This window comes from Dryobates pubescens, chromosome 18 (genome assembly GCF_014839835.1).
Source record: "Dryobates pubescens isolate bDryPub1 chromosome 18, bDryPub1.pri, whole genome shotgun sequence".
In the NCBI taxonomy this organism is placed as follows: domain Eukaryota; kingdom Metazoa; phylum Chordata; class Aves; order Piciformes; family Picidae; genus Dryobates; species Dryobates pubescens.
Genome location: NC_071629.1, coordinates 6,068,396 through 6,080,446, shown reverse-complemented (window position 1 = coordinate 6,080,446; position 12,051 = coordinate 6,068,396). Strand labels below are relative to the sequence as shown.

At 53.0% G+C, this 12,051-nt stretch overlaps 1 protein-coding gene across 1 annotated transcript; it reads right to left on the bottom strand.

Moving 5' to 3' along the window:
- Window positions 1-3,548: 3,548 nt before the first annotated feature.
- Window positions 3,549-11,447, bottom strand: CNGA2 (cyclic nucleotide gated channel subunit alpha 2). Its single transcript, XM_054169442.1, has 6 exons — window positions 11,205-11,447; window positions 10,899-11,009; window positions 10,227-10,397; window positions 7,059-7,166; window positions 6,507-6,613; window positions 3,549-5,348 (listed from the first exon to the last, which is right to left on the bottom strand). Exons 1-6 carry the CDS (start codon window positions 11,315-11,317, stop codon window positions 3,928-3,930), a joined length of 2,031 nt encoding a protein of 676 aa, XP_054025417.1. The 5' UTR covers window positions 11,318-11,447; the 3' UTR covers window positions 3,549-3,927.
- Window positions 11,448-12,051: the final 604 nt, after the last annotated feature.

Below are 12,051 nucleotides of genomic sequence, written 5' to 3'. Positions count from 1 at the left end.
GATCAAAGGCCCTGCTACAGCTGCAGGTAATTCAGCAGCAGGCAGAGGGATTTGCTTGTTGTCACAGGCTTGACCTGGCTCCAAGAAGGATAAGCCTAAATCTTCTACTGTATTTCCCCTCCCTTCTCTCCACCATTTCACCCAGCAGGTGCAATGTGACATGTGGCCAAGTCCAAAAGGCAATGCTTAGGAACAGGTCTAGGAAAAACAGGCAGGGAGAGGCCAAGGGAGACTGAAACCTCAGAGGAAGGAGAGGGAAGGAGACCTGCAGTCTACAGTCGGGGTTAGGGCTAGGGTTAGGAGTTAGGGGTTAGGATTAGGGTTTAAGGTTTGGATTAGGGTTAGGATCGGGGTTTCCTTGCCAGAAGCAGCAGTCAGAGAGAAGGAAGGCAACCCAGTACCACAAAATACATTTATGGTTGATTGACCCTGAGAATCTCAGCCCTTGTCTGCATCTCTGGTAGAGGCAGGCATGGTCTGAAGATGCAGCTTTCAGCAGGGGCGGAGTTGCAGAAAGCATCTGCCACAGAAGTCAAAGGGCCTCCCTGGTTTGATGGCACTGGCTGGGATGGCTGCCTCCTGAGGCACACACAATTCCCCCAGCCTGACCTCTCTGGAGCTTAATATATTTGCTTCCTATTTGATGTCTCCCACCCATCACACACAGCTGAGAAAGCTTCTGTTGCACAGGGGATTCTTTGTTGCAGTGGGAGAGATTTAAAAGAAGGAAACAATACAGGCAAAGCAGTTGACTGTATGATGGTGCATGGGCAAGCCTCTGCAGGGCTCTAAGCTGAGGGATCCTGACAGTGAGCACCATCAACTTTTCCTCCTGAGTGCCAACCTGAGGAGCAGCCTTTTGCAGCCCTCTGCTCCCCATCTCTAGGAGATCCTTAGGGGGGGAGAGGGGGAAATACATACCCAAACCACCTGTAAAATGGGCAACAGCCAAAGCTGTGTCTGCTGTGCCCCACGTCCACCCTGCCAGGAGTTTAGGCAGTCCTCAAATGCAGCTGTGCCACTGTATGCTTCACTCCAACATCTGCCCATCCTCCTCACTGGAAAAAATAAATCATGGAGCTGCTGCTAATTTCATTAGCAGGGCCACCAAGCAGTTCATCAATCTGTGATTTCCTGGCCTGCTGCCATGGGGAAACAAGCAGGATCCACTCCAAATTCACAAGGCCATCCTCTGGGGCAACTTCTCTGAAGGCTTAAAATTTCTCTAAGTGGGTTATTAACTTGGATTAAAACTGGGACTGAGAGTGGGTTTGTGCCTTTTTATTTCTGGTTGGTTGGTTGGGCTTTCCCCACCTCCCCCCAGAATAAACCCGAATATCTCCTCAACTGCTGCCCAGCCAGGAGGCAGGAGTTGCCACGTCCCTGCCTTTGGCAGGGGGGTTGGGACTAGATGATCCTTCAGGTCCCTTCCAACCCTAATAATTCTATGAGTCTGTGTCCCCAGAGCCAGGCAGGAGCCCAGCTGCAGCCCACGGCCAGCCCTGCCCCGCAGCCGGGGAGCACCACAGGCTCTCAGCCCACCGCCCACGAACAGGGGCATGGATTAACTGCCTGGGGCAGGAGAAAGGGCACTGAGAAGAGCCAAGTGATAGAAGAGGCTCCAACTCCTCCCCCAGAGAGCTCCATCGGGAGCACTCAGGGGTGCAGTGCCCAGTACTCGGCTTCCCATAGCTGCGGGAAGGCGAGTGGCTGCGAACCCACGCCCGGAGCCGCTCCAGCCCGCGGCAGCTCCGCGGTGCGGGCGGGCTGCGGCCGGGAAGGATGGAGGCAAAGCGGCGGCTGCCGGCGCTGCCGTCCCGCGGTTCGCAGCTCCCTCTCCTGGCTCCCTCGCCGCAGCCCAAGGGCACGGCAGCAGCCGTGGGTGCCCGGCCGGTGCCTGCCCGCCGGTCTCTGGTGCCCGGCCGATCTAGGCTGCCCGAACCGCCCTGCCAGCCGCCGGCGGAGAGAGGCGGCAAGGGGGTAAAAAAACCCCAAACTACAACAAAACGGAAAATCTACCATTTAATGCAGAGACGACACAAGAGAAGTTGTTACCTTACCTCTAATTCTGGTCACTTAACCTTCCCTCCCCTGCCAATCCCCAAAAGCAAGGCCACTGCCTTGAAACAGCTGGGACAAAATGAAGAGAGGCATTGCACTGGAGGGAAAAGCAAGGACAAAGTTTCTCACCTCAAGTTCCCCCCCCACCAAACACACCCTGAACCATTCAGGGCTGATATCTCTCCATGTGTCACCTCATTATTTTAGCCAAACTATTGGCTGAATTGGAGCCAGAAAATTAATCTCTCCAAAATTGCCTTCTCCACCAAACGTTCTCCTTCTTGGAAACCAGCCCACCCCAGGGATCCAGTGGACAGGAGCAAGAGGTCCCAGAAGCCTGGATAGGGGTCAGGGAAAGCTACACATCAGAAGCAAGAAATGAGGTTGCATCCCCCAGGCCCACCACCTGCAGAGTACCATTAAGCACTGGTGGTGTTGCTGCTGGTGGTGAGGTTGTGGTTGCTTGCAGCTTGCTTTGATGGCCTTCCCTGCACTGCATCCCTCACCGACAGCCTGCTGCACCGTGGAGCCTGCAGGGCTGCCGCTCAGCCTGGCAGAGCTTTGCTGGTGCACGTGATGGTGCCACGTTTCCAGCCTTGCACATGTGTCCCCATGGTTCTGCCATTTCATTCTCCTCCAGAAGGCAACTGGCCTGCAAAGCCCCCAAGTCCCCCACTGTGTGCAAGAAAACCTCCTGCTTAAGAAAATAAATGTGTTTTTGCACTCTGTCTGAGCTACCCACAGCAAAGCAAATACAGGCACAGCTGGGTCCCATCACTGCTTTGTCCCTTCAAAATATGTCATTTCAGTCAAACCCTTCCTGACACATCTGGCTGTCATTAGACAGAGGAGAGAGACAGCTACTGTCTTCCTTCTGCATGCAGGACAATAGGTGCTGTCAGGCCAGTAAGCCACAGGCTTTACCTGTGGTTTGGACTTGTCATCAGAGGCATCCACAGCCCAAATGGAAATCATGCTGCCTACACAGCAGGAGGGCTTAGGAACACTGTCTCCCAGGAGGGTAGGGTCCTTGGTACACCGAGCTGCCTGTGCCAAATGACAGCACTGAATATAGCAGAAGGGAAAAGAGAAGCAATCAGGAGGGCAGCAGCCTTTCCAGACAGAGGTTCAGCCTCAGTGTAGGTGATGGAGATGACCTAGGTAGTGATAGTGACCCTGACAAGCCTCTCCATAAGAGACACAGACTGGGCTGTCTTAGTCCATCTTTGGTATCTCACAGGTAAGACTGGGTCTCCACAGACACTCAGTGGAGGCTACCTAAAGTGAGTTATAAAGGCTGAACCCAAAGGTCATTTGTAAGTGTGTGGTTTGTGCTTTGGTCTTTCTTGTTGGGGTGGTATTATCACCTGCATGGAAAGTGACATCTTCCAAAGCCTGTCTCCCTCCATGCCTCTGCATGGTTGGGTAGGTGGCACATAGCAGTGACTCTGCATCTCTTCTCAACATCCATGGGAGGTCAGCACGTCCAGGTGCCCCTGCATGCAAGTTTTATGCTCAGCATCTAATTAAGGCAAACAGGTGCAAGGAGGTGTGATGGGCACAGGCCTTTTAGGAAAGCTGGAAGGAAATGTTAGCAGTGGCACTATCCATTCTCCTCTTTTTAGTGATCCAAGTCCAAGGACTCAGACCAAGGCAATAAGAAAAGGGACAGGCCAGAATAAGGAGCTAGGACAATCACCTGATGTGGAGCCACCTCAGGAGCTGCTATGAAGGCACTGGCAGCAGCAATGCTAAGGATCTGAGAGAAGTCCCTGGCAAGGCAGCCACAGGATCTGCCTTGTGAAATAGCAAGCACCATCTGGGCACAAGGCCAAACATCATCTAGCTGACCTCTGCACCCCCTCATTACGTCCCACTAGGTAAAGCTTTCTCCTCATCCTCAAGCAGACTGTCTGAGCTATCAGAGAAGAAGTCCTCCAGATCCTGCTGCCTCATTTTGGACTCCAGAACAGTGATGCGCTGCTTGAGCTTCATCTGGGCATCATTGTACTCCGTCAGGAGCCGGCCCAGGCGGGTGTGCAGCGTGTCCAGGTTCAGGGCCAGCCTGTCCAGCCTCTCCTCCACGCTCTTCCCTTCCATGCTTGCCTCTGCAGCCGACTCATCCAGCAACCCTTCCTTGATAAGGATCTCCCGGCCACGCTCCTCCAAGACCTTTTTGGCATCAGGATACTCTGTGACCGCTTCCATGAGGTCTTCCTTCGACAGGCAGAAGAGATCAGAGTAGCCCAAGCTGCGAATGTTGGCAGTGCGCCTGTTGCCCATTTTGCTCCCTCTAATGTTGAGGATGCTGATCTCACCAAAGCAGCCTCCTGCCGTGAGCAAAGCATACTGTGTGGTGCCATCATCAGCCACCACGGCCAGCTTCCCTTCCTTGATGATGTACATCTCTTTCCCGATGTCTCCTTTCCGGCACACGTAATCCCCTGGGCTGAACACCTGAGGGCGAAGCTTCAGCACCAGCTCCACCAGCAGACCTGCCTCACAGTCCTGGAAAATCCTAACCTTCTTCAGCGTCTCCAGGTGGACGTTGATGGCAATCTCTGCCCTGAGCTTATCGGGAAGATTCTTGAGGACTTCCCTTTCGTCCACTGCCTTCTTGTTGGTCCACAGGTAGTCAAACCACTTGATGACTTTGGTTTCCATCTCCTTGCTCACCTTGCGGAACTGCATGTAGTGTTTGATGGCATCGATCTTGGCCTGGAACTCCGCCCTGGTGGCATTCATGTTGGAGATCATGGAGCCCACGTTCCCCACGATGGTGGCAAAGATGAGGACACCGATGAGGAAGTCAAAGATCACGAAGAGGTACTCCTCGTCACGCACCGGGGGAGGAGTCTCTCCGATGGTAGTCAAAGTCAGCGTGGACCAGTAGAGGCAGTAGACATATTCCCTGGACAGATAGCCGTACTGGGGGTCTGTGACGTTGGGATAGACCCAGGTGTCCGTTCCGAAGCCTATGGCTTTGGAAATGGCATAATAGATGCACGCATTCCAGTGGATGATGATGAGGATGTAAAGCACCAGGTTGCTGATGCGGAAGATGTTGGGGTGGCTGGTTCGGGTCTCAGTCCTGTCGAAGAACTCGAACATGCGGGAGAAGCGCAGCAGCCTGTTGAAACGCAGCTCGGGGCGCTGCAGGCCCACGGCCAAGTAGGCCAGGTCCGTGGGCAGGATGGAAAGAACATCCAGCTTGAACTGTAAGGTGTAGATGTAGTTGTCCCGTAACTTCTTCAGGTCCTTGACCAGGAGACCCTGCTCCAAGAAACCTAACAGAGAAGTGAACAACAGAATTGTCTGGGGTTATGCTCAACTCTCCTACAGGCTTTGTAAGCACTTCTGAGGAACATTTTATGGCATGCCAGGCACATGTGTGCACAGGGTCATCCAAACAGTGCCAGTTCTACCTGATCTACCCAGTTTACAAGCTGCTGCCATCACACAGTCTCAAGCTGTGCCAGGGGAGGTTTAGGCTGGATGTTAGGAAGAAGTTCTTCACAGAAAGAGAGATTGGCCACTGGAATGTGCTGCCCAGGGAGGTGGTGGAGTCACCATCAGTGGAGGTGTTTAGAAAGAGACTGGATGAAGCACTTAGTGTCATGGTTTAGTTGATTAGATGGTGTTGGGTGATAGGTTGGACTTGATGATCTCAAAGGTCTTTTCCAACCTGGTTAATTCTATTCTATTCTATTCTATTCTATTCTATTCTATTCTATTCTATTCTATTCTATTCCATTCTATTCCATTCCATTCCATTCCATTCCATTCCAATCTATTCCATTCTATTCCAATCTATTCCATTCCATTCCATTCCACTCCACTCCATTCCATTCCATCTGCCAAAAGCCACCTAAGAGTAGCACCAAGGGATTTAGTCTGTTGCCCTGAAGAAATGGGGATACAAAGGTTGCCATCCTCCAGATCATGAATCATTGCAGTTCCAGCAGAAAATGTGCAGCCACCTGCCACATTCCCAGAACATTAGATTCTACCATCTCCCCATGCAGATAATTCATTAGCTGAACTGATGCACAGTCAGAGATGCAGACCTTCAAGCATGCCTGAATACTAATAGTAACACAGGTAATTTTGTACAGTTACTCAAAGGTGAAGTCAAAAGCTGGGATGATTAATCTTTCATTCAGAAACTTACTCCATCATCTTTTAATTAGATTCTGTCTCTGGAGACTGCTTCTTCCTAGCAAGTGTCAAGGTAGACAAAATCCTCCTTCTAAGGGAGCTGTAGATTCGGGCCCCTCCCTTGCAGTTCATCTCCACTTTTGGTGGATTTATCATAGAACAGAATCATAGAATCAACAAGGTTGGAAAAGGCCTCAAAGACCATCAAGTCCAACCTGTCACCCAAGACCTCATGACTACTAGCCCATGGCAAAGCACTCCCAAGCCAGGATGCTGCTCCTGCTTACCTGTGTGCAGGCGGATCACTATGTCCCCAATGTAGACTGTGTCTGAGATGTAGTCTAGCACCAGCCAAAGGACAATGTAGACCTTCTGCAGGTCACTGAAGCAAGCCCTGGAGGGAGGTCATGAAACAGTGTGGTGAGAGCAGCAAATCTCTGTAACATCTCCCAGCTCTTACAGCTGAATAGAGGCTGGTTCTGAGGCTCCTAACTCTGCAACAGAGCTTGGCCACTCGCTCCTCCTAGAAATTAAAACCCCCTGCTCTGAAAAAAAACCTGCCCTCCCTTAACCTAGGTAAAACAATGTCTTGAAACCACTTCCCAAATGCACCTTGCAACGCTATCCCAAAATCATGATCCTTTCCAACCCAGGCCAGAAGATGCATGCCTTCTGTTCTGCCCCTGCACAGCAGAAGCGATAGCAGGGGGCTCCCTTTCCTTGGGGTTCCCACTAGCCCCAGCACCAGCAGTGTCAGGTGTCTGGCCCTGGCTGAGCCACAACAACCAGGTGAACAGGAGAGTTAGAGGAGCCAGGGATCCTACAAGCTCCCAGCTCACCTGGCTACTAGCAGGCACCAGTTATAGAGGACAGGAACTGTAACGACAGCCAGCCAGCGGTAATACCAATCCCCTGCAGGGTCCACCACAAAGGTCTGCCATTTCCTCCTGGAAAAGCAGAAAAGAAGCCGGAGCTGGCAATGTATAAATAAAGGGCTAAAGGTAGAAAACAGGGCTGGAAGCAACCATTTGAGCCACATCCTTCATTCACAGAATCATAGAATCAATAAGGTTGGAAGAGACCTCAAAGATCATCAAGTCCAAGCTGTCACCCAATACCTCATGACTACTAAACCATGGCACCAAGTGCCACGTCCAATCCCCTCTTGAACACCTCCAGGGATGGTGACTCCACCACCTCCCTGGGCAGCACATTCCAATGGCTAACAACTCTCTCTGGGAAGAACTTTCTCCTCAACTCAAGCCTAAACTTCCCCTGGCACAGCTTGAGACTGTGTCCTCTTGTTCTGGTATTGGTTGCCTGGGAGAAGAGACCAACCCCCACCTGGCTACAACCTCCCTTCAGGTAGTTGTAGAGAGCAATAAGGTCTCCCCTGAGCCTCCTCTTCTCCAGGCTAAGCAATCCCAGCTCCCTTAGCCTCTCCGTGTAGGGCTTGTGCTCGAGGCCTCTCCCCAGCCTTGCTGCCCTAGACTTCCTTGCACTAGACTGGCTCAAACATAGTTGCAGCTTGAGTGCCAGTCTGCAAACTAGAACCAATCCCAGCAGTGCTGAGCAAAGCATCCACCACTGCTTAAGCTCCTTTATCCCCAAAACTGGGCTTGGTGATGTACCAGAAGAGGAAACTACAGGACCATGAGGCAAAGCAGGTGCCCTACATGCACACAGCACCCCAGTGGCAGAGCCAGAAACATGTATGGAAGATCAGGAAACTTCTCATTACATGACATTGCCTCTTCTAGATGAAGCATGGATTGGTGCCAGACAGATCTGAAGAAAAGATTAATTAGAGCAAGAAGGGAATTGTGCTGCAGATAAGTAGGAGTACCAGGAGGGGACATCCAAGCCCCAGAGCAGCAGCCCAGAAGGTAGCTGGCACTGCAAGGCTGCCAACACCATGCTGCTTGCAGCTGTCTGCCTGCAGCCTCTGTTCAGCCCCTGGGTCCAGCCTTTGAACTGCTCCCAAGTGTTCAGTCCTGCTCATCTTGGGACTCTGAGATAAGGTATGTGTGCTCTAGTCACCAGATCTCACTGGAGAAGCCAAGGAAGAGAAACTCTGCAGCTGGGCTGATAGGCTTTAGCTGCTGCAGCCTGGTAAAGCAAAGCTCCCTCTCCCCCTTCCTCCTTCCCTCCCAGCTTTTGAACATGCAAAACTCTCCAGTGATGGGGGGGGAAAAAACAACACCTGCCAACAGATTCCCCATGCCCACCCCACTGCTTGTGACAACTTCAAAAGCAAAACCTCTGCCTTGAAGCTCCTTCCCCAGTGGCACAGGCAGCAGCACCCGCAGTGCCCGGAGCATGGGCACTGGCACTCGGCACAAAGCCAGCAGCAGTCCTTCACATTCACTCTGGGCACAGCCCCAGCCAAGCAGTGGTCCCACTGCCCATGGAAGTGCTCAGTTTCTGCTCAGGAAGTGCAGCTGGCATGTTTTTGGGGAAAGGGACTCTTTGTCCCCTGGAACACACAGCCCCAACACGTGGACACACTGACTTACCCGCAGCCAGCCAGCTCTGTTCCAACAGCCACAAGCACTAGCAACCACAATAACCCTGTTCAGCACACAGGTAAGTTCAGCTGCAAATCACCAGTGCTGTCCACTGCAGCTGGACAGAGTCACTGACAGTGACAGTGGGGCTAGAGCTGGAAAACCAGGGCTCTGGGCTAACCCAGGAAGAGACAATAATCATCTGCCTCTTGCCAAAGGCTTTGCACCCAAGTCTGCAACTATGGAGGCTCTGTGAGGCTCATGTTTGGACTTAGCAGAGCTGGGGCTATTCTTACCTGTGGAGCTGAGGAAAACAGCAGAAGTTGCCACCATCCCCCCCAGGAACCCACTGGCACCCTGCAGCCCTCTCACACACAGCAGACTTCAGCTCCCTCTGCTAATTAACAAGCTCCCCTTAACTCTACAGGGCAGAACATTATTCTTCCACAACTGGTAAAGACCCAGATACAAGGCTCAGATATTTTTCTCCTACAGAAAACAGTTCTTTCTCGGTGGTTTAATTACCATCTATAATGTTAGGGTCTAGAGTAGTCCATGAGCTTTGCCCTTTAATTAGCCAGCAGAAGAAAAGCCAGGTTATTGCTTTCCACCAGGAGTGTGAGCTGAGGAGATGAAAGGGCTGGATTTGAAAGAGCCTTTTCAGAGAGCTGCTGACACTGTGTCTGCTCTTGGAGGGGTGGGGAATATGGGCAGCAAACACACTCCCTTCATCTCCTTTCATCCTGCAAATGATGAATGAGACTGGCAAATCCTTTGCATTTGTGCTTGCTGTAGTCTCCAGGGTGGAGACCACATATCCCTTGGCTTGTCCCCAGGTGCTCCCATGCACAAGCTGAAGGTGTGTCTGTTTACAGAAAGTGGGGAGGTCTGCCAGCAGTCACCATCCATGCAATGTGTGCTTCCCACCAGGCCCACGGGGGAGAGACAAGCCAGGTCTTTGCCACAGGGACAGCCTGCCAGGTCCTGTGTGTCTGTACAACAGCTCAGAAAAACCAGGCTGGCTGTGAGGTGGTTGTAGCCAGGAGGAGGTTGGTCTCTTCTCCCTGGCAACCAGCACCACAAGAAGAGGACACAGTCTCAAGCTGCACCAGGGGAGGTTTGGGCTCAAGATGAGGAGAGAGTTCTTCCCAGAGAGAGTTGTTAGCCATTGGGATGTGCTGCCCAGGGAGGTGGTGGAGTCACCATCCCTGGAGGTGTTCAAGAGGGGATTGGACGTGGCACTTGGTGCCACGGTTTAGTAGTCATGAGGTGTTGGGTGACAGGTTGGACTTGATGATCTTTGAGGTCTCTTCCAGCCTTATTGATTCTACGAGGACAGAGGCTGGAGAAGCCAGGGAGGACCCTTCCCACCACTGCATCCGTCTTTCCCCCTTCCACCCCTGCCCACTTCCATTAGCTCTCACTGCTGGGAGTCCCCAAGCACCATGCACAGCTGATCTCCAGCCAAGGATGGCTGGCACCACCAGAAAGGGAGCCTACTTTTTGGGTTTCTCCTTGTTCTCCTCGTCCTCTAGATCATTGTCAGCATCTACAGACACTGCCTGGAGCTCGGGGCCCTGGAAGCGCTCGAGGAAGGGGTCTGGCCTTTGCTGCTCCTCGTGCAAGCTCTTGCTGGCCCAGTCCCTCAGCACCAGCACCAGCCGGACTATCCTGGACAGGGGAGAGAGGCAGAGTCAGGAGGTGTCTGCAGAGCAAGAAAGCAAAGGGTTGAGAGCAAGCAGGGAGGCTACCTCTGAGGATAAAACTGTCACAACTCCCTCTCAAGCCCAAACACTTCCTTTTCCCCCTGCCTTGTAGTGATGAAGCCATCAAGAGAGCCCACCCTCACCGAGTCCCTCGGCTCCTTCCCCAGTCCTGCTGCCATCCCCACAGGCACAGGAGGAATGTGTGGGTGACTAGAGCAGAGTGAAGCTGCCTGCAAGGGAAAGCTGTTCCTGAGCCTTGCTGTGGTCCCAGAGGTGATGGAGCTGTCCCCTCCCACACAGCACCCATGGGCCCCCGAGCACATAGAGCATCATTCACAGATGCTGAACCCTGCAGTCCCTGACTGTCCTCCAGCAGGAAGGGATCCTGACCCTAAGCAAGTCCTCAGTGTCCAAGCCAGACACAGAAGGCTCAGGCTTACCCCAGGCCAGCAGCACACATAAGTACCTGGCCAAGGCTTGCCTGCCTTGGAAAGCAGGAGCAGCCAGCTGCTCCCCACCATCCAGGGGAGCTCCTCTCTGCAGCTCTGAGGAGGTGTCATCCTGGGTTGAGCAGGTCCTGCAGTGGGAAAAGGGGGGGTCACAGATACACTGCACCATTGTGGCACTGCCCACAGCCAGATGAACTGGAGGAAGCAGGCAGCTGAGGTTTGGCATCACAGCCTTACCCATGCCAGGTCTTGGCAGACACACTGAGCTGACCCTCCCCTGCCCTACCACCGCCTCCCTCAACCAAACCAGGGACCGGTCTGACCTCCTGGTGCTGAGCCCTGTCCCCTCCAAGTCACTGTCCACTCGAGCTCGGGTGGGTGGGCAGGGGTGGTGGTTGGCTGGTGAGCTCTGCAGACCATTACTCTTGGCTGTCATCCTCCATGTGAGGAGACCACAGGCACACCCCCTGCACCAGAGACCTGCAAAGAGCAGAAAACAGCCACAAGAAGAGCCATGCAGGATACATTGTGTGCTAACACAGAGACACAGCACAGCAATAGAGGGTCAGATCTCATGGGATGTGCCCACCTCACCAGCAGCCATTGCTGATGCTGCAGCAAGAGCCCAGCAGAGCATTTCACCTTCCCTCCACCACACCACATCTGCCTGTGGTCCATGAAAGATGCTCTCCTTGTTGTTCAGGCTCCTCAGCCATTGCCGGGGCAACAGCATCCCCAGTGAGCTGTGCCATAGCAATGAGCCCACAGCTCTTGGCACCTCTGCCTGCCCAAGGGCAAGCAAATAGGCTCAAAAGGAGCATAAGCACAAGGCCAGCCCTGGTCAGGAGATGCTGTCACGCAGCAGCACAGGGTACACTTTGCATAGACAAGGGTGTTTTCACTCAAGCAACCACCCTCCTTCCCCAGAGCACTGCACCCTGCTTGTGGTCTGCCCAGAAAGCTGCCCCATGCTGGAAATTGGGCTCTGCTGCTTCAAAAGAGCCTTGCTGAGTTTCTTGCTGGCAGGAGCTACCAGCTGGCTTCAGAGAGCAGCAGAGATGACCCTACATTAACACCCAGAGGCTGCTGTGAAGTTGAGTGTGGGATTTAACTGGGGTTTGTTTACCTAAAAGGCAAGAGATGCCCACAGGGCTTGGCCAGCCTCATCCT

Excerpts from the sequence above, each read along its gene's own strand:
- CNGA2 (XM_054169442.1), bottom strand. The coding sequence starts at position 11,317 with ATGACAGCCAAGAGTAATGGTCTGCAGAGCTCACCAGCCAACCACCAC. Across the intron at positions 11,010-11,204 it reads ACAGGGCTCAGCACCAGGAG|GACCTGCTCAACCCAGGATG; the intron begins GTCAGACCGGTC and ends TTCCCACTGCAG. Across the intron at positions 10,398-10,898 it reads GGCAGGCAAGCCTTGGCCAG|GATAGTCCGGCTGGTGCTGG; the intron begins GTACTTATGTGT and ends TCCCCTGTCCAG.